The sequence below is a fragment of the Pinus tabuliformis genome, chromosome X (genome assembly GCF_031772625.1).
Source record: "Pinus tabuliformis cultivar Carrire ecotype Pingquan chromosome X, CPIR1, whole genome shotgun sequence".
NCBI classification, from domain to species: Eukaryota; Viridiplantae; Streptophyta; class Pinopsida; order Pinales; family Pinaceae; genus Pinus; species Pinus tabuliformis.
The window spans coordinates 1,148,073,013-1,148,095,842 of NC_142308.1; the positions used below are offsets into that span (position 1 = coordinate 1,148,073,013).

Here is a 22,830-nt window from a genome sequence, read left to right on the forward strand (position 1 = left end):
AATTTTAATTAAAAAATATTATTATTTCATGAAAGTGAAACTAATATTTTATTTTAGTTATTTATAAATATGAATATAATTTTATATACTTTTCCTTTCTCTATTGGATTGGTTCATGCTTATAGTTTACATAATACTTCATAACACAATAATCACCAATTTAGTTATCCCAATGGGATGTAAAAAAATTCATTTTATTTTGTTAAATATTTTTAATTTAATAGGTAAGTTTTGTTGTTTAATTTATATAATATTTTTGAAAAAAAATGAATTTGAATAGAATATAATAATTTACCTATTAGTTACTATTATCTAGAGTAGTTGGGTGTAATGATTATTATCCTCCCTAAGTTCAAATGTCTGCTAGTGACATGTTGATGAATTTGTTGTAATGACTTAGAGTTTGAGAAAAAAATAATTAAATAAGTCTAATTTTAGGCTACCCTAGTACCAACAACCTCTCTCTTACCTTGTAGTTAAGAGGAAGAACAATTTTTCCACCCACATACACATATATTATTTTATCTAAATTATATAATATTAGATGATTGAAAAAATACTTGTTTAAATTCTTGAAAAAGAAAATATTTTGATATTATAATCTTTCAAAATACACTTCACTATAGACATTTCTTAGATAGACATTTTGAATCAAATAACACAATCTGTCATTAAGAAAGAAAACTTGAGGAGAAGAAGAAAATAAAAACCAGTTTATATGTATTTGTGGTTTTTCTTTCCTTCTTCTCCTTAATTCTTATGTGATAATGATGAATCATGTTATCAATTCTAAAATCCTACCTTTTTTTTTCCACAGAAAAAACCATCCTTTTATTAAAAAAAAAAAGGGGAATACATATTAAATGTATGCAGATCACCGAGACTGTATCCACCAGCATTTAAAAAAGCAGAGAAGTCTCAGCCGACTAAAAAGTCCGCTCGCTGATAACCAAAACGAGCTACCACAAGGAAGAAGCATCCTCCAAAAAACAACGCTTCGCAGGAAGCAGGTTCACGCGGATGCAACCGCCGCCCGGCCTGATATGAAGGCCGCTGGAATCCACAGTAACAACTAAAAGGATTCGGGCGAACAGAGAAAAAAAGAAATACTAAACGCTGCCCGGGCTTCCACCAATGGGGAAAACGGCCCAAGAAAACGCCAGGAAAAAACAGAGGGAAGAAGAACATAAGGAAATAGAAGAAACAAGGCGAAGCATTTACAATGGCTGCAGAACTGGATTGATAAATTACACAAAGCTGGGTTGTTCGATAGATCGAACCACCCCGTTTTCAACCTCCGAGACCGACCACGTCCCCATCTCAAGCTCAACTCCTGCTTTAGAGAGACGATCCGCATCAAAATTCCTTTCTCTGTAGATGTGACTAAGAGAGACCTCCGTGAAGCGACTCCTAAGGCGAGAAACTTCTCTGAACAGAGAAAACAGAGTAAGATTGCTGCAACGCTGAGCCCCGTTAAACCACTTCACGACATTCATGGAGTCCCCGAAGATCTGAGCTTCTCTCACATTTCTAGAAATAAGCCAGCTGAGAAGAAGATGAAGGGCTTTTAATTCGGCAAAGTTATTTGAGCCCTGCCCCAGGCCTATTGATGCTTTAACAGCCTTCTCCTTCGAAAAGTGGATGATCAAGCCAGCTCCACATCGACCATTATTGTCCGAGGCCCCATCGAAGTAAGCCCACGGCATAGAATAGCTAATGAGTTCTTGACACACAGCTCTGGAAGGAGAAGGAGCCTGAGGAATAGGAATGCTTTCATAAATGGCTGCTCCTTCTGCTGCAAGTCTTCCAATAGGGAAGACCGAATCCATGAAAATAGCTTGATTTCTAGCTAGCCAGGTCCCCCATGTGATGAGTAAAGGAATGGTTCTTTCTCTGTCGTTTGAGGAATCATTCCACCATCTCTGCCAGGCCTCTGAAAGCGCCTGCCCTTCCCATCTGTAAGGGACCTTTATCATGCTTAGCATTTCGGCCCAAAGGCTGGAGTTAAAAGGGCAGAGGAGAAAAAGATGCTGAGCTGTTTCAGCACTGCCTTTACACAGAGGACATCTGCCAGGACCAATCCTACCTCTTCTTTGAAGGAAATCCCAAGTAGGCACTTTCTGGAGTAGGACACACCAGAAGAACAATTTGGATTTAGCTGGTCCTTTTAACTTCCATAACGATTTAGCCCACCAATCCGGGTTCTCCCAACCTTTTTGAGACATCATCCATTTATAACCTTCTTTTGGAGAATAAACACCATTCTGTGCAAAAACCCATTTTAGCTCATCCGGAGAATCAGAAAGCCTGACTGAGGAGTTGAGAAGGTCCCTAATATACCTGCCCCATTCCTCCAACCTGTCATCAACCAAATTTAAGCCTCTTCCTTGAAGCCACCCTTGATTCCAAATAGAAGAAGCCCCAGGATCAGCTACCTGGTTTAGAGTGAAAAGACCCCTGTCTTTTAAATCTGTGACCAATCCCTGAGATAGGGTAAATCCCTCTGAACAGCCTATCCAAGGATCTTGCCCCAAACGGACCTGTGTTCCATCTCCCACAAGCCATGCCAAACCTTTCTCTATGATGTTAACAGATGCAACCACTGCTTTCCAGACCACCGAGGAGTTTTTGGATGACTTTTGCGGCAGTCTAATCCAATCTAGCGTTGTCAATGGATCTATATATTTCCTTTTAATCACAACAGTCCACAAATTTTCCGTAGTAATGATCCTCCAAGCCAACTTTGCTGCAAGTGATTGGAAGAAGCAAGCAAGGTTTTTTATGCCCCATCCTCCCCACTCTTTAGGGCGAGCTATTTTGTCCCAAGCGATCCACGGGGTAACTTTCTCCGATTTAGACCCCGCCCACAGAAAACCGCTGCATAATTTCTCAATAGAGTTTAGGATTCCTTTGGGCACCCATGACAGACTAGCCCAGTAGACTGGGATTGCCATCAGAACTGATTTAATTAAAACAAGCCTACCTGCCCGAGAGAGCCACTTGTGGCTCCAATGTTTTAGTTTCAATTCCAATTTGGTAAGGATCCACTGCCAATCTTTTATCCTATAATTATCTGGTTTCAGATAGAACCCCAGATATTTGAATGAATCCTCCAATGATTTAATTTCAAAATTCAAAACCATCGCCACTCTGTGCTCCTCCTCTCTAGTCATACCTGAGCAAGTAAGAGTAGATTTTCTCCCATTTATGCATAGGCCAGTAGCTTTCAGAAAGAGGTCCAAGATCCTCTTGAGCGTCCTACAGTCCTCGAGACTGCCATTGCTGAAGAGGATTATATCATCCACGAAGAGGAGGTGAGTGACCCAGAAATTTGCAGCAACTTCGATTCCTTTCAGAGCTCCTTGTCTTTTAGCTTCTTGGATCAAACGACTGATGCCATCTGCTGCCAGCAAAAACAAAAGGGGAGAGAGCGGACAGCCTTGGCGCAGGCCACGTTCAGGACTAAAGAAGCTGGAGGCTACTCCGTTAATCAGGACTGCTATGGATGAAGACGAAACACAGCTCATAATCCATCTAACAAATTCAAATCTGAAGCCCAAATGAGTTAACAGAAGTCTAAGGTATAGCCAGCTAATTCTGTCATAAGCCTTCGATAAATCTATTTTCACCACAACTCCTTTTTTCTTTCCAACTTTAAGACTGTGAAGCGTTTCTTGAGCAACTCCCACAGCTTCATGGATTTGCCTGCCATCTAAAAAACCAAACTGCTCCGGAGAAACATTTTTAGAAAGGAACGGTTTTAGCCTGACAGCAATGATTTTGGCAATAATTTTGTAAACACATGTACACAAAGAAATAGGCCTGAAATCGCCAAAGGAACCAGGAAGATCTGATTTGGGAATGAGAGTTAAAAATGTAGCATTAAAGGGTTGAAAGATAGAACCTGAACTCCTGGATTCTTCCACTACATCCACTAACTCATCTCCAATGAAATCAAAGAAATGCTGAAAGAATTCCACGGTCCAGCCATCCGGACCGGGGCTTTTATCCTTTTGCATTGATTTAAGGACGCTTTCAACCTCCGCTTTAGAAATAGGTGCCATAAGAGAGTCATTGTCTTCCTCCTCAACAAAACGTGGGAAAATCTGGGCAACCCTTATAACTTCTGCAATTGATGCTTCATCTGGAGCTTTAAAGAGGTGTTTGAAATAATTAACCCCCTCATTAGCCAGTTCTTCGAAGGAAAGTGCTAATTCACCATTTGCTTTCTTCATTTCCCAGATTGTGTTTGAGTTTTTCCTCCCTTTGGCATAATTCTGAAAAAACTTAGAGTTTTCATCCCCTGCCTGTAACCAGATCGCTCTGCTTTTAAGGCGCCAGCTTTGCTCCCTGATCTGAAGAATTCTCCTTCTTTCCATCTCCAGCTCCTGAATTCTCTTTCGAGACTCACCTGTACCATAGCCAAAACTTTCTGGGTCTTCAAGGAGGGCAAGTTCGGAATTAACAGCTTGCATTGATTCTTCTTCCTTCTGCTTCTTTTGAGAGGCCCAGAGTTTGGAGGCAGCCTTCATCCTTGATAAGTTTTCCATAAAAAGCTGACTGCAATTCTCATTTTCATTGTCAGCAGCTTTCCTCCAAGTATTGTGAAAGAGACTAGAATATGATGCATCCAAAAGCCAAGAGGAGTTAAATTTAAAAGGAATACCTGGCTTGGAAAGATCTCCCTTCACTTCCAGGAAAACCGGAAAGTGATCTGAGAGACCTCCTTCTCCAACCCAATGCCTGAACGCCTGTAATTTCTCAGCCAGCATATCACTTATCAAAAAGCGATCTAATTTCTTCCCGATCCAGTCATCTCCTATTCTGCGGTTCCTCCAAGTAGGACGCAATTTTGAAGGGGCAACATCCACCAGAGGCGACGAGGCCAGTTTCTGATGGAAGAAAGCAGATAGGGGATCAGCTCTGGCATTGGCCCCCCAAGATTCAGTAAGGCCCAGAGAAAAGTTTAAGTCTCCACCAATGATAAGATTTGGATGCGCCAAAAAAGACTTAGCGAAGAAAGAGTTCCAGAATTTCTCCCGCTCCGAAATAGGACCATAGATATTGAGAAAAAGGAAGGGAATACAGAGTTCGATGGAGTAAAGTTCCACCGCCAGAACGTTTTCTGTCCCCCAGGAGGATATTTCACGCGCCACCTTCACATTAAACCCCAAAACCACACCTCCTGAGTGACCATTTGCATCCATTGCATGAAAACTCCAACCCGGCTGAGTGACCATTTGCATCCATTGCATCTATTGTAAAATTTATTTTGAAAAATTATAATATGAGAATTCATTCTCACATCAGCTAAAATATTCTCTTAAACAAAAACGTAACTTTCTCGTAACATTATAAATCAACTTTATTTATATTTTTTAATTCTAATATATTTTAAATATAAGAAAAACATTTTTAAGATAGTCTAATTATAAGTAGACCAGATACCAATAATATTACTCTTTCCTTTAAATTTTCTTTGGATTATCCTTCCACGATTTATTGACACCCGATGACAATGCACATTCCTTCACACCAATCCTAATGGACTAGGTATTCTAGTATTCCACAGTGTCCATGCATAGATCTCTGTGCTGCAACTCTGAGCAAGGATCTATTGTATATAATTCTCGCTCAGAAATTATCATGGAAATTTGGTTCGTTTGTTGGTGCTGCTGTGAGGAGAGATGGCAACAAGTAGATCATTGCAGCAATGATGGGCTAGTCAGCTTCTAATTAAAAAACAAATGGGAAAAACGTTGGTTGACAATGGACATTGATAAACAATTAGTTTAGTTTAGTTTTTGTGTTTTTTCCATGCATATTTTCCAAATGTCTTGGTTTTTGTGTTAATTTTACGTGGATTCTGAATTTTAAAAGTTAAACTAAAATTAAGATAGATTAGTATTTTAAAACGTTTCCAGAGGATATTGTGGGGATATCCCATATTTCATTCTTAACCAATTCATGCAATTCGAATTTGTGAACAGTGTGGTTTTCCTTCTCTGTGATTTGTAATGATATTAGAGTGGCGTTGAGTAGATTTTCTACACAGCAAGAAATTGAGAAGGGCCACCAAGGAAAACTCCATTGTGATCATAGTGAGCCAACGCCGTTGTAAGCTGTAAGCCACCACATTAGTGGCCGAAACCTGCATAAGTGTCTGAGTTTTAACTGTTACCCTAGCTGGGAAAGGAAAAAGCTGAGTCACCATTGATGGCATGGGCAGTTTTCTGGCAGATTCGAGAAATACATGGGAGTGTCAGTCTCAACAGAGAGCTCAGGGTCAAAGACAGTTAAGATCCAGCATATTTCCAGATTGCGATTTCCTGGATATTTCCGGAATCTGCGATCGATATCAGATCAGCGGAAGTAGTAACTTTTAAGAACAAGAGGTTTGTAAAATATTTTTTTATTAAGTATAAAGGATGAAAAGGAAAAAGAAAGACATTATTTTGAAGAATTTTTCTAATTATTGTATTAAAAATAAAAAATAAAGTACTGATATTTTGAGGTTAAAATTTTGGTGGAGCTCATTTTTGTAAAAAAAAATTTATTATAAGAGTGTTTAAATTGTTTTTTGATGGTGGAAATGAGTTTAGCACTATTAAAAACACTTGGGCATCCAAAATCCTGAAGCTTGACAGCTGTAACCTAGATTTCCCCAAAAAATTGTTCCCAACCTTGCCAGAATTGTGGCCTGGTCAGACAAACTTGTCTATACGTGAGACTTTTTGGAGTTTTCAACGGATTTCTGGCAGGAATTCGCCTAAAAAAATTGTGGTGAAATTTTGATTTGGGCTTTTTACACTTTTTTTTACTGCACCCTCAAAAACCCTTAGACACTTGAATTGTGAAAAAATCATCAATAAAACTTATGATTTCAATAAATCCCTACTAAATCTGAAAACAAACAAAAAAAATTAAAGAAATCTCATAGCTTTATACTACACTATTAACATTTTTTGAAAAGAAAATTAAAAAATTTAACAAAATATAGAAAAATAAAATAAAGCTATTTGATTTTGTTTCTTACCATTTTCAAATCTAAAACATTTATTTGTTATTCAAAAAAATTCATTATTTGCAGTTATTAAATAAAAAAATTAAGAGATTAAATAAGAATTTTAGAAAGAAAAATTAAAAAGGAAAAGGAAAAGAAGATATAGAAAAGTAAGACCAATCTTTTTGGTTTTATTTCTATTTTAATGTAGAAAGATAACATAGAATAGCACATTTAACTATAGAAAGATAATATAGAATAGCACATTCATACAGTTAAAGTATATATTTTCCAATATATATATTTTTTAAGTATATATTTTTCAATATATTTTTTTTCCCTACCACTTTGATTAGTAAAAATTATGATATTTGGGTTATTAATAGGAGAGGTAATTATGAGAATATAGTTATGGGAAATAGTGTTTGAAAAACCCTAACACAAGATTAAAGGTAACACAAAAGATGATGTAGTAAATATTGTCTCTAGATTAATAAGGTTTGATGATAATATTCTTCCTAAGAATACAAGGATAATTAGGTCTAAAGAAACTTGGGATATTATAAGAGTGAGATATAATGAAAGGACAACAACACCCATAAATAGAATGTTTCAGCTGTTCATAAAGTGACTAGTTTCAGTTGTTCATAAAATGATTATTATAATAAAAGAATTAGAATATTTTGATATTAAATAATTAATTAGAGACTTAGTGGAATACCTAGGTCTAAAGAAATTTTGGATATTCTAAGAGTGAGACATAATGAAAGGAGAGAAACACCCATAAATAGAGTGTTTGAGTTGTTTATAATATTTTGATATTACATAATGAATTGGAGACTTACTGGAATATTTTGATATTATATAACTAATTGGAGACTCACGGGAATACCCTACAGAAGTAGAAGAAGATATATGAGACATGAAGACTACAATTGTCATGAACACTACATTATGTACAAGATTCAAAGCATCAACAAAGTGAAAAATAAATTTGATAAAGAAATTCTAGAAGATAAAGCGATTTTGTATAAGATCCAAAACATCAATATAGTGAAAAAAAATGAAGATACAAATGTAGACGATGAAATTGAAACCACCTTGCATTAGTAGCAACATGTGAGAAGATGCTAGCAGTGAATGTTGAAATTGATTATGAGGCTGAAGTAACATTTTTTTTAGGAGTGGCTTGAAATAGGTATCACTACTACATGTAGGGGGGTTTTAAGACAATATTTAAGACAATATTTGAGTCAATTGTCTTAACTTAAGACAAAAAGAAACTTTTGTATTGTCTTAAATATTGTCTTTAAGCGGGTGTCTCAAAATTATTGTCTTAAAAATTTGTCTCTATAAAGACAATATAGAACACATATTATTATTGTCTCTATAAAGACAAGAATTATTGTCTATTAAGAGACAATTTCATTTGTCTCTCTAGAGACAATTTCATTTGTTTTTGTAGAGACACTTTCATTTTCGTCTCTCTAGAGACAATTACATTTTGTCTTTCCAGAGACAATAGCTGAGATTAAAAACATATTGTCTCTATGGAGACTATATGTCCATAATTCAAACTATTGTCTCTATAGATACAATATAAAAAATGTTTTAAAATAAATAAATAAAATCATTTTAAATGTTTTTTTAAGGTGGTTTCAACATTCAAAGTTCTCAGATAGTGATTTTAATTACCTTAAATCTCTGTTGTTTATGGATACCAACAAAATAAAAAATAAATAAGTCCATTATTTTTAAAGCTAACAGCAAAGTCATTTTAAATCTAAATGAAAAAATCATTCTCAAAAGAAACTTTGAAAATAATAAGGCAACACACTTATATTTGTTGAAAATACATTCATGTCGTTTAAACATGCAGGATCCTCAGTTGGAACTTCATTTTAAGACATATTATGAGGCAAAAGAAAAATGTTCTAGATTTGTCCATCCTACGAGAGGGTTTACTCTCTAACATATAAATTCAAAGCTTCAATCACATTAAATGGTGGAAATTAAATTCATATCCAGTTGTTAAACCATAATTTTAAGACCCTTGTATAATTGGAATTGGCTTCCTTGATCATAACAAAGAATTGTAATAATGTATATGCATTTGAATCTACAATTGACTGGCAATTTTGTATTCATGAAGGTTTTACAAAAGATGGAAAATTGACATAGGTCCTGGCAACATGATATAGGCCAATTCTCAATCTATTGGTGACCTACAAAATTATCTTCTCCAAAACTGGATTTCACAATTCGAGTTGGCTCCATCTCCTATTTGCAACCCGAGAATTGCTGCAATTGGTACCCAAATTGGTGGTGATCTAATACCTAAGGAAGCTTCATATCCAATGAATCTAATTCAAGTAATGAACTATTATGATCGACTTCATAGCAAGCTGAAGTTGCAGAGATGTCTCTATCACTATCTTTTTTCTGGGCAGTTAGTCTTTCTTAGAGGCACACCAAACCACCCATCCTTCTTCCTATTAAGAATAAAATAATAAATTCCTGTAAGGAAAGTTTTATACCATTGCTCAACCATTTCCAAGAGAGCTACTTACTGAAATAAAATAAAATAAATGTAATGCGTACCTGAAATAGAAATGTGTGCACTCTTAGTATTTCTTCATTATCACTTGCCTTGCCTTGCCTGATTCCCCGAAGCACCTGCAAATGCAATAGTAGAGTCATTTTACTTTCTTTATAATAAAAACCCCTACCATATTTATAATAATTAATAATTGAAATAAAATTAAAATTCTGCAAACTTATTAAACTCTCAATATAAAAATGGCTCAAAAACAAAATCAATCTACTCTTTAATATAAACATAATTTTTAATGATGATACCATCTCTATTTTTGGTTGGTAGCACTGTTTGTTCCCATTCAAAGCCCAAAAATGTCATGAATACTAGTGAAAATACAAGGTAAGTTTCAAACCCTGAATCAAGTTCTCATAGGCTATTGTCATTCACACAGCCATGGCGAGTAGACTCATTGTCATTGGGATAACATTGCACAACCTCATAATATCATCTCCATTTGATAATGTTCTTTTTTGTGGTACTTGTAATGTTTCTTTATACTATTAGTAATGATCATTTACTCACTATAAATGGTATAAATATGTATGGTGTTAGCTTATTGACTGGGTTTAATTGTTAAGAACATCTTTTTTCTCTTATCAAGAAAAGGAAATTAAAAAAATAGAATAAGATAAAACTTAAATATATATATATATATATATATACATATATATATATATATATATATATCTACATATATATATATATATATATATATATATATATATATATATATATATATATATATATATATATATCTACATATATATATATATATATATATATATATATATATATATATATATATATATATATGTAATACTTTAACATTTTGGCAGTCAAATCATTGTATCAAAGTGGATCTCTTGTCCCATAAACAAATGAACATTAAGCAACGAAGTACACAATCATAATCTTCAAACCCAATCAAAGCTAAATAAAAAGAGAGCACTCAATACCCAGAGATTTCTTATAGTGACTTACACATTGCTTTACTGTGAGAGAAAAATTAAAATGGCCCTTTTGGGGATCAGAATATCTATCTTTTGATCAAAGTTTTTAAAGATAAATTGGGACAAGGACCTTCTAGAACAACTTGTGGATACTCAAAAATTTCATGGTTTTCTTCTGGGAAAAGAGAAAAAAGATGAATAAAGAGCAATTATAGAGACAGCAGAGAGAAAAACGACTCTCACAATGATTTGGAAGCTCGCCAAAAGAACGGGAGAAAGTTTTGAACAACCTCAATTGTTGGCTATTTGAGTAGGGTGAAAAATAATTTATACTCGGGTTGTTGCTATCCCTCACCAAGATTTAAATTTCCAAAAGACATGTTCAACATACCCATGTATACGGGCTAGGCTATATGTTCCAGTTAGAGCCAAATACAGATCATGTGGAAATAGATATCTGCAGTAATAGTTTCTTAGCCAACACTGAACAGTTTTCAGAACATCACATTCACTCTTCTTACCTGAGAAGTAGTCCTTTACTCAACTGAAAAGAAAAAATGGTCAAATTCTTCAATGCAATCCTTCACTACTATACCTAATACATGAACATGCTTTTGGTTGTTTAATATACCCCTTTCTACAAACCTCTAAATAAACTAAATTAATTCATGAATGGTCAGAGAACTGGAATAAAAAGGAAAAACAGATATGATAAGCAAGATAGACTTACAGTATCTTCAATATAACATAAGTCCATTCCTATTTGAATTGCAAGGAATGTAACAATTTATTCCTACAACAAAATCACTATGGTATAGAGTATATTTGCTACTCTTACCTGAGAAGATTATCCTTTCCATGTCAGACTTATACATGTCCAGAACGGCATCTCCATGTACAAATCAGAAACCTCTTGATACACTAAAAATGAATTCATGAATGGTTAGAGAACTGGTATAAAGAAGGAAAAACAGTTATGTTAAACAAGATAGGCTTACAGTATCTTCTTTATTTATAATATTTTGAATGCAAGAAATTATTATTATACCGCAAATAATACCCATGTGCTCATTCCTGAAGTGGAAAATCTGCTTAACGAATCTGCTTGAAATACATGTTTAAAGCACTAGCTGCATCTTTACTCTTGGTCCTCTTTAAGGTATCAAGAGCTCCAAAGACTTACCAAATACAAAGGAAATATTGTCATTGTGTCAACACAAAAACAAAGGAAAGATTGGCAGCACAAAAACAAAGGAAAGATTGTCAGCACAAAAACAAAGACTTTCAACACAAAATCCATTTAGCGATAGATCAATAGAATGAATACCTCTACCAGATGCAGCACTCTAGACGTGTGACCTGTAAAGCTCTCTTATCTTAACCATATATGGATATTTCCATAAGGTCAGATAGTTCTAGCTAAATCCATGTGAGCAGATAATATCCCTGTGCTCATTCCTGAGGGAGGAAAACATTCTTAACCGATATGCATGAGATACATGTTAAAAGCACCAGTCGCATCTTTACTCTTGGTCCTCTTTAATGTATCAGGAGCTCCAAAGACTTTCCAAAACCTAAGAGTCTCATCTCCTACAACCAATGCAACAATGTACCCATCTGGACTCTAAAAATACAAAACAAAGGAAATAATGTCGGCAAAAAGGCTAAGACTGTCAGCACAAACCCATTTAGCGATAGATCAATAGAATTAATACCTCTTCCAGATGCAGTACTCTAGACGTGTGATTAGTAAGCTCTCTTATCTTAAGCATAGATGGATATTTCCATAAGGTCAGCTAGTCCTGGCTAAATCCATGTGAACTCAATAGCTCACGCTCATGCTTATTCCATAATAATGAGAAAACTTGAGAGTGAGTGTCAATGGTATTTAGGAAAGATCTTGTATGAGTATTCCAAAACTTAATGCAGCGGTCAGCACTACCTCCACTAGATGCCAAAAGCGTGCTCTAGAAAGGGCACCATGCTAAGGCTTTTACTGTAGCACAATGCTCATCAAGCCGGTGAAGATACTGAGTTGCAACATTAGAGGATGACATGCTCTTGTCCCATACATGAAGTAAATTTTCATTCCCCCCACTTGCAAGTTGTTGGCCAGACATAGAGCATTTCAAACCACACACTTTTTGCATATGTCCTCTATATGTTTGAACAATGGAATCACAGATTCGGACATCATGATTAAACATTAAACCATCAAGGCCACTAGTTGTAAGAATATGACCATTCCAAGCAAGCGCACCTACACGGGATTGGTGACCTTTCAAGTCTCTCAATTGCGTTCATTGAAAAACATTTCCAAGTGAATGAGATTGCATCTAGAAACAAATAATGAAACTGAAAATATGAGAAAAAAAAATTAATTTAATCTACATGTCTATTAGATGTAGAATCCCATAGCTGTACAACAGAATTAGTCAAGCCAACACCAATATGTCTTCCATTAGGTGCCCATTTAACATTGGTTATTTGACCAACATCATCATCGACTGTTAGGAGCTCAGAAGTTGTGCTCTTGGAGGCATCCCATAAATACACCATATTGCTGAGGGCTATCGATAAAACGTTATTGTCACTCCATTCCAACAGATTCAAGTAATAATCATCCACAAGCTAAGGTGCATCCAAAGTTCGCTCTGCAGACCATAAATAAGGATATGAAAGTTAAAAATAAAATAGAAATGTTAAAATCAGCAACTGTCATTTTTTAATTATCTAGGTAAGATCCTAACATCCCACAGGAGTGTGGTCTTGGGGCAAGAAATGAGGTACTTAGGGCTTGGGCTTGAATTAAGGCGGAGACCAGTGTCCCGGAGCTGAGGCTAGTTGCAAGTCATAAGTGATTGACAACATAGATACATCCTAGGGCAGCATCTTTTCTATAAGCAATATTTCTTAAAATAAAAATTATCTAGGTGAGAAAAAGGCAGAACCCGTGCAGAGATAGATATAGCAGTGGATCTCAATCATCTTGACTCCAAGAGAAACCCATTCAGAGACAAGGGAGGATTTGTAACTTGTCCAATTCTCAATCCCAACCTGGTCCATTTGCTCAAATATCAAAATCTATCCATTTCAAGCATTAAGAGACAAAAAACCAAAAAACAAAACATGAAACTAATGTGGAAGTGTAACATTGTAAGTTCAATATATAAAGATAGAGCCGTAAACTGGGGTTGGATGAAGGATTTATCCAACACTGAACAGTTTTCAGAACATCACATTCACTCTTCTTACCTGAGAAGTAGTCCTTTACTCAACTGAAAAGAAAAAATGGTCAAATTCTTCAATGCAATCCTTCACTACTATACCAAATACATGAACATGATTTTGGTTGTTTAATATGCCCCTCTATACAAACCTATAAATAAACTAAATGAATTCATGAATGGTCAGAGAACTAGAATAAAAAGGAAAAATAGATATGATAAGCATGATAGACTAACAGTATCTTCAATATAACATAATTCCATGCCTATTTGAATTGCAAGGAATGTGTTACACAGTAATTTGTCACTGGCCCTGTATCCCTCTAATCTCGGATAAAGTCAGTCCCTGAGCAACATCTTCTCTATGTCATACCTCAAACAAATGTGTCCACATCTTCCCAATCATTCAAGAAGATTAAAAAATTCTCTTTAATCCTGAAGATTGACCCTTTTTACCCATGTTTCAAGATTGTCGCAAGTAAACCTCATTCTGTCTGCGATGATTTCCTGTAATGAACTAGAACGTCACGACATCGTCGCAGGGGTACATCTGTTCTCTATGAAAGTCGGATTTTAGGGCTCATCGCAAGTCCTCAATATCCTTCTTGCGACAATAGCTCTAAATACACTATTGCCCCGCGACGTCATCTCTGAGTCCTAGTGTTTGACTCGTGACGACCCAGATATGGCAAATTAGTTCAAACAGAATGCTTCTAGGTGATTTTGGAACTAGTTATTGGGTCAAGGGAGTTCGTCTTTCCTCCTCTGGGATGGTGGTTTCGCCTTTTGATAAACCTCCCTTGGAGATAAGCAATTTGTCACTAGCCCTGTATCCCTCTGATCTTAGATAAAGTCAATCCCTAAGCGACATCTTCTCTATGTCATACCTCAAACAAATGTGTCCACATCTTCCCAATCATTCAAGAAGATTAAAAAATGCTCTTTAATCCTAAAGATTGACCCTTTTTACCCATGTTTCAAGATCGTCGCAAGTAAACCTCATTCTGCCTACGACGATTTCCTGTAATGAACTAGAACGTCGTGACGTCGTCGCAGGGGTACATTTGTTCTCTGCGACAGTCGGATTTTAGGGCTCATCACAAGTCCTCAATATCCTTCTTGCGACGATAGCTCTGAATACACTATTTCCCCACGATGTCGTCTTTGAGTCCTAGTGTTTGACTCATGACGACCCAAATATGGCGAATTAGTTCAAACATAATGCTTCTAGGTGGTTTTGGAACTGGTTGTTGGGTCAAGGGAGTTCGCCTTTCCTCCTCTGGGATGGTGGTTCCACCTTTTGAGAAACCTCCCTTGGAGATAAGCTCCCTCTCCCTCATTTATGGAGGCTCCTCCTCTTATAAAAGCATTCCCCATTGCTATGATCAGCTAGTTTTTGGTATTGAGCAAATTAGCTAGCTTTGGTGTGAGATTGATAGTTTGCAGTGTGAATTATTGACAGTCTAGCAATTGGTTGTGGATTGCCTTAGCCTTGTACTAGTGATTTTGAGTGAGAGAGAGAGTTATTAGCCTCTTGGGAGACCCTTTTGAGAGTGAATGCTTGAAGAAACATACTGGTTGGACACTTCGAGGAAGCTTGTGACGTCAAGGCTTAGTTGTAAGCTTTGCTTTTATTCATTTTAATAAAATCAATGGTGATTTCCTATGTCATGTGTAAAATGTATTTGATAGCTTATGGTTCCTTGACTCTGTAAGTGAATGGTTCATTGTTGTACTCTATTATGTGTTCTATTGTTCTCTTGTGTTGTTTCAGGTGAATCGCTCATCAAGGAAAAGGAAACGTTAGCTGAAGTAGTGCAACGGAAGCTCCATTGAACACCGGTTTTAGGTAGGCTCTTTCAATAATGACTATTTAAGAAAATTAGTTGTTATTTTGTCTTGTTGTGACTAGACCCACTCTAGGGCTAGAGGGGTTGCCTCTGTCCACAGAGGGAACATTACCTACATCACAAGTTGGCGACTCCGCTGGGGAGTCCTTTGTGTGTTGTCTCTTGTTTTTCTCTTGATTTTTTTTTGTTTGAATTACATAGTGTCTCTTGGTTTTGGGGCTGAGCCATCAGTGTTCTGGGTTACTTGAGTCAATCTGGTAGTCCCTCTCATTGTCTGAGAGATAAGTCTGGTGTCCTTCAGGTGTTTTTGCTTTGTTTTTTCTCTTAATTGAGATCATCATTGTTTATAGCTTAACAGCTGTGATGAGTCGCGCCTGTCCTCTTTGGTCAAGTTGTACATCGCGGATATCCCGTCATACATCTGTGACGATTCCTGAAATCGGACCATCGCCAAAGACAGGTGTACACTTGCGACGACGTCGCTCAATTGCTAGCTTTGTGCTTGCGACGATTTGGTTTTCGTCTCAGGTTTCTAGTTCAACCCTTGCAACGATTCCTGTAAGGTTGTTTTTCACAGCCTTACCTCCTAGATTAGCCAGCACTACTTGTCCCCTGTTGTCTCTTGTCTCTTATCACACTTGTGTTGATTGTATTGGTTAAGGCACTTTCTCCTTGGTTTCATTTATCTAAGTCTTGTGTTTTCAGACTGTGTGACCTAAATCTTTTCAAGGTTTCATCAAGAAGTCATTTGTTTGGGTTACTCGTCCATCTAAGATTCGTCCACAACCATATGATTGATTTGTTTGAGGTTGTTCTACTGCTTGTCTTCTTTCTAATTGGTCTCTAGTGTTTGGTTATTGAACCAGTTTCTCATATTGATTTGATTTCCACACTATCAAACATAGATTACATTTGTTTGGATCAGTCAAGCTTACATTTGCTTGTTTGTCATTAAATTCCAAAAATAAAAAATATTGCATTCATACAGCATACAAAAGTGAAAGCGCATTTGCATTACTGAATTGTTCATGATTGAGAAATTAGAAGCAAATTTCAAATCTTTCATTAGTAGTTACAGGATAAGTGCATTGATGCATTGTGTTTCTTAGTGATTGGATTGCTTGCATGCACTGTTGTTCTTGCATTTGCTTGTCTTGGTTTGCATTCACTTGGAAATGAACTCCTTACCCTCATTTAGGTAGTTGTTCATCGAAAGGAATGGTGTTTTACTCATTGTAGTTGCATCCTAGAAATTGTTGAAATACATTCGGTAGGGCCTGAAAACTGAAACTTAATCCAAGATTAACTCTTAAAATTTATTGAATGAACCTAAAAATGCATTGGAACCTAATGCCCACTTATCTAGAGGTCTAGGCTAGAGACGTGTTCCGGCGTCGTTAAACCTAGTTACTATTGTTTTCACTAAGGTTGGGTGATTCCTCCTTTTGTGATCCAATAGGTACTAGTATGGATTTGTGCTCCCCGTACCGTCGAGTATATATTGGGAGACCCCACTAGGTTATCATCCTATTATCCATAGGAACTTGGGTCTGCTACCTTACGAATTGTAACGCACTGAACACAACATTCAGGAAGATTGACTGTCGTATGGAAATTCCTTGGTCATTTCTCTTTCATTTGATCACCAAGGTGTATATGTAGTTTTGTGATTTGTCTGGTAAACCTCTTGTCTAGTACTCTAGAGAAATCACTTTCATTCCTTTTCAACTCTTTAAAAGTAAAAGGATCATCTGAGCACTTTTCCTTTCAGGCTCATTAAACTTCGAAAGTGATAGAGTCACCTTTTTGTCCTTTTCTCGACTCTTAAAATATGAAAAGACGCAGTTTTGTTTCAATGTCGTAAAATTTACTGCCCACGAAATATCCCTGGTTACAGTTAGAGTTCCTTTCAAGGTCGATCCCAATGGCAACCTTTCCAGAGTCTACTGGTCACGGTCTCCCCCCAGATGGGAGTCCTGGTCCTTTTCCTTCTTTTGGGAATGTTGGTGCTCCGTATATGGCAACATTGTCCTTGCCTGGATTAACCATCGGTTTGCCCATTTGGTTGTTTTCAACCTCGGTGGTCCCGAGCGTCATGACTCCTGTTCTGCCGTCTCCTTCATTTGAATCACGACACAATGATTCTAGGGTTGAGCCTTCGCCTTCTTCCCCTGTTCCTCCACCCTCCTCTCCTACTTTGCCTGGTGAAAGTTCCCAATCCAGTAACCAGGAGGCTAAGAAGAAGAAGAGGAAGATGAAGAAGAAGAAGTTAGATAAGCAAGAGGCCACCTGTGCAACTATTGCTCTGAGTGCGCCTCCAGTCAGAAAACCTTCTGATCCTCCGCGGAAGGTTAAATTTCCTTGTAAGTTGTGCAAGGGTGACCATTTTCTTCGTGATTGTCCTGGTATTCCTAGGATCTTAGAAGTATGGTCTCATGATCTGGCTCGTCCCTCATCGCCCTCTAAAGCTCATGTCGATGTTACACCCTCAACTGGCAGTGGTAAGAAGAAAGGGAAGATTAGATTCCCCTGTAGGTTATGTGAAGGTGACCATCTCCTTCACCTTTGTCCGCTCATGGATAAAGCTTCCACCGTTTTGGAAAATCTTATAGCCTCTTCACCCCAACTTCCAGTTGGTTATTAGAGGCTCTCTTCTGACCCTCTCTCGGTTGACAAAGAGATTGACTTGGATTCATCTCTTGTCCATCTTGCTCTTCTTGAGCCTGGTTGTGTTATGCCTATTTCTGACAGACCATTGGTCGAGAAGAGTGTCGACTTGGTGTCACCACCAGTTGTTCACTCTGTTCTAGAAGAGCATAACGATCATGCTGCTCATGTTCTCTCATCTCATCAGATTCTCCTAAGTATGAGAATGACCTTCCTGTCCCGACTGATCAAGAAAGTCCTTCTTCGATCCCTGTAGAGCATGGGGGAAATCATGCAATACCCTCACCAAGTAGTTCTATCATTTCCTTCGATTGGAGTCACTTTACTGCATTCCACCTTCCATCTTATGTGCCTTTCTAGATTACAGTACATGCCTATAATAATGCAGTACCTGGCACTCTCTTAGATGAAGGTACGTATGTTAGCCTCATGCCCTCCACTACTTGGAAAGATTTGGGCTCCCCACAGCTTGTGTCGGTCACTCAGAATCTATTGGCTTTCGATGGAGGATCCTTCCAAAGTTCTCGGTTACTTTGGGAGGAAAAATCATCTGTATAGACGTGATGGTTGTCCAAGGTGTGTTGGATTTCAGTCTTCTCCTTGGCCATGACTATATTTATGTCATGGGGGCTCTTGTTTCTTCACTTTTCCGTGTGGTTTGTTTTCCACATGACAGAAGAATTGTGACTATAGATCAATTGTCATTCTTTGGTCACCAGGTACCTCCTATACAACCATCATCCCCTATCGGTTCTTGTTTGCCAGCAGTACCTCCCTCGCCATAGGTCAATTATGTGGCTACCCGTTCCGTCTCCACATCTATTGATGATCATGCAGATGGTCTCGTACATCATGTACTAGGGGCATTGGAACCCGATCTGTCATTGGTACCCAACAACATGTATTCCTCCCAGAGCATGGTTCTTCCATCTAGTGAAGACCTCTTGGGAGTCATGTTCTCGTATGGCCCATGAACAGTTTCAGAGGAGAGTTATTTTCTTGTGTTAACCTCGTTAAAAAATGAAACAAGGAGTTCAGGGGAGATTTCTTTTCTTGTGTCAACCTCGTTAAAAAATGAAACAAGGAGTTCCGAGGATAGTTCTTATCTTATGTCGACCTCATTAAAAAATGAATCAAGGAGTCCTGAGGATAGTTTGATCTTGTGTCAACCTCGTTAAAAAATGAAACAAGGATCATGGAGCATAGTTCCTTGTCTTGTGTCAAGCTCGTTAAAAAATGAATCAAGGAGTCCTGAGGAGAGTTCTTTTCTTGTGTTGACCTCGTTAAAAAATGAAACAAGGAGTCTTGAGGAAAGTTCTTGATCTTGTGTCAACCTCATTAAAAAATGAAACAACTCCCTTTTCCAAATCGAGTCTTTGATTAAGATCTCATAAAATCTGAGTTGAGTCTTTCCAAGATCTCAAAATTGAACCTTCATTCCATCCACCTCGTTGAATGAAATGAAGCTTGGGGGGCATGTACCTTGATTTGCGTCATTATGTTGGGGGCATGCGAACTTATAATAAGCATAGTTTTTCATTTCAAGCCTGTGTAAACATGAAATCGAATCCAAGCAGAGTTCTCCATGGTTCAAGCTTCTGTAAAAATGAACCCATACCCGATTTACATCTTGTGATTGTCATTTTTTTCCTTTCTTGAGGGACCACAGTGATGAGTGGTTTTATTAGCCAGCCTCTTGACCATTACATGTTTTGAGCAGTTCCACCATTGCCAAAACCAGTTTCTACCCTTTATGCCACTCGTTCCTCTAGGATGAGTCACCTTTAAGCTCTTTTCTAACTCGTAAAAGCTGAAAATATTGCCGAGTATTTTTCCCTTTTGACTCGTAAAGGAAATAAAATGGGGGGTCCACTTTCAAGCTCTTTTTCGACCCTTTAAAACGAAAATATTGCCAAGCTCTTGTCACTTTGAACTCGTTAAAGGTTGCAAAGCGTCATCTACCCAATATATGTTTACCCCTTTTTCGGGCTGGGATAGATTACTTACGAAAAAAGTATACGTTGATCTATCATGGTAAATAGGTTCCCTTGGGTATTGTTTTCTACCTTTTTGGATTTGAGGGACAAATTTACGAAAAGGTACCTCTAAGGTTTTCTTTTCCATGTCCTTTTCAAACTCTCTAAACATGAAAAAGACTCCGAGTTTTACCTATGTCGGACTCATTAAATCCTGACGACATTGGACTCGTCACCATGATGAGACCCGAGCTTCTCCTCCCTAGGGCTTGTTAAAATTTCACTAGGTTGGATTTTTCCAAAGGATGAACTTATATCGCAAGCATATGCTATCCCCTTCAAGCTTGTTTTTCAAAAATAATTGGGGTACTCGCCAGCAATGGTGGGGGGAAATTTTGGAAATATTCCATTGGTTACCTATGGCAGCTAGTCACTCTTGAACATCGACACTTTTGCCTCTCGCCGGGTTTGGGATATCCTCACATCGTCATTGGCCTTCCAGGGTTTGGGTTTGTCATTTTGCCTCATTCCATTTGATCCTTGTCGTCTCCGTCAGACCTTCGATCCCTTGGTACCAAAATGCTGCCACATTCTGGAGTCATGTCGCCGATATGTTCAAGAGTTTAATCCTTCTGCAGTTTTCACCCTTACACCCTCCTCTAATTCTTTGTTTCATTCATCTTCATCTTGTTCCTTGTCTCGTGTCGTTGATGTGGGAAACATTATGGCCCTCCTGTGATGGGTCACTTCCTGTCGACATCAACTCATTATCCAGGAAGTTGATCTAGAGATTCCTTTTAGGTACCTTGGAGCTTGCATGCCTCAATGGCAAGTTCTTCGCACTTGATGACAAGCTCGCGTTATTGGTCTTCGATCGAGTGATTCCACAAGTGTTCGACTCCAGATCATTCTTCACACTTTGTGGATTGTACTGATAGTACCTTGAGAACCATTGACATTACAGGTGGTCTCTCTCGCACTTGTTAACGGTTTACATCATTAGCTGGTAATCAAGTGATTTTCTAGTATGCTCGACTTCAACACATTCATTTGCATATTAGAAATTGTACTATGATCGGTTGGGATTCAAGACCCCAGGCTAGAGATTACAAAAGTTTGGGTTACGTGGATTGGTTCGTGATTGCATACATGACTCTTTTGATTGGATGGTTGCGACCATGCTTGAGTCTTTCTGGATGGCTGCAACCATACCTGTATTTTTATATGGTCTTATCGACTGGATGGCTACGTCCATACCACAGACCAATTCTATCTATCTTTTGGATGGCTGCGCCCATGCCTAGACTACATGTATTTCTTTCATTGTCAGAGATATCAGTTGTACTTGTGCCTGCAGGTTCTCAGCGATGGTGTTCCGGTTCGGTTATGGTTTCATAAAGCATTTCACCCCTCCCACTCTCTCGACCTTCATGCTTTAGGGGGCATCTGTTACACAGTAATTTGTCACTGACCCTATATCCCTCTGATCTCGGATAAAGTCAATCCCTGAGCGACATCTTCTATGTGTCATACCTCAAACAAATGTGTCCACATCTTCCCAATCATTCAAGAAGATTAACAAATTCTCTTTAATCCTGAATATTGACCCTTTTTACCCATGTTTAAAGATCATCACAAGTAAACCTCATTCTGCCTGCAACGATTTCCTGTAATGAACTAGAACATCGCGATGTCGTCGCAGGGGTACATATGTTCTCTGCGACGGTAGGATTTTAGGGGTTGTCACAAGTCCTCAATATCCTTCTTGCAATGATAGATCTGAATACACTATTGCCCCACGACATCATCTCTGAGTCCTAGTGTTTGACTCGCGATGACCCAGATATGGCGAATTAGTTCAAACAAAATGCTTCTGGGTGGTTCTAGAACTGGTTGTTGGGTCAAGGGAGTTCGCCTTTCCTCCTCTGGGATGGTGGTTCTGCCTTTTCAGAAATCTCCCTGGAGATAAGCTCCCTCTCCCTCATTTATGGAGGCTCCTCCTCTTATAAAAGCATTCACCATTGCTATAATCAACTAGTTTTTGGTATTGAGCAAATTAGCTAGCTTTGGTGTGAGATTGATAGTTTTCAGTGTGAATTATTGACACTTTAGCAATTGGTTATGGATTGCCTTAGCCTTGTACTAGTGCTTTTGAGTGAGAGAGAGAGTTATCAGCCTCTTGGGAGACCCTTTTGAGAGTGAATGCTTGAAGAAACATACTGGTTGGACCCTTTGAGGAAGCTTGCGACGTCAAGGCTTAGTTGTAAGCTTTTATTCATTTTAATACAATCAATGGTGATTTCCTATGTCATGTGTAAAATCTATTTGATAGCTTATGGTTCCTTGACTCTGTAAGTGAATAGTTCATTGTTGTACTCTATTATGTGTTCTTTTGTTCTCTTGTGTTGTTTCAGGTGAATCACTCATCGAGGAAAAGGAAACGATAGCTGAAGTAGTGCAACGAAAGCTCCATCGAACACCGGTTTGAGGTAGGCTCTTTCAACAATGACTGTTTAAGGAAATTAGTTGTTGTTTTGTCTTGTTGTGACTAGACCCAC

The 22,830-nt window shown here is 37.7% G+C and overlaps 1 protein-coding gene and 1 pseudogene across 1 annotated transcript; both read right to left on the reverse strand.

The window, feature by feature from the left end:
- Positions 1–1,247: 1,247 nt before the first annotated feature.
- On the reverse strand, positions 1,248–5,240 carry LOC149143953 (uncharacterized). The gene is made up of 3 exons (XM_089452000.1): positions 3,176–5,240; positions 2,984–3,047; positions 1,248–2,877 (listed from the first exon to the last, which is right to left on the reverse strand). Exons 1-3 carry the CDS (start codon positions 5,238–5,240, stop codon positions 1,248–1,250), a joined length of 3,759 nt encoding a protein of 1,252 aa, XP_089308126.1.
- A 6,789-nt stretch (positions 5,241–12,029) lies between these two features.
- LOC149143954 (cell division cycle 20.2, cofactor of APC complex-like) lies at positions 12,030–13,618 on the reverse strand (annotated as a pseudogene).
- Positions 13,619–22,830: the final 9,212 nt, after the last annotated feature.

Bases quoted from the DNA above. Each gene is read 5' to 3' on its own strand.
- LOC149143953 (XM_089452000.1), bottom strand. From the start codon at position 5,240: ATGGTCACTCAGCCGGGTTGGAGTTTTCATGCAATGGATGCAAATGGT. The intron at 3,048-3,175 runs GTATGACTAGAG...AAAGATTGGCAG, and splicing joins ATCTACTCTTACTTGCTCAG to TGGATCCTTACCAAATTGGA. The intron at 2,878-2,983 runs GTAGGCTTGTTT...GAAATTATGCAG, and splicing joins CAAGTGGCTCTCTCGGGCAG to CGGTTTTCTGTGGGCGGGGT.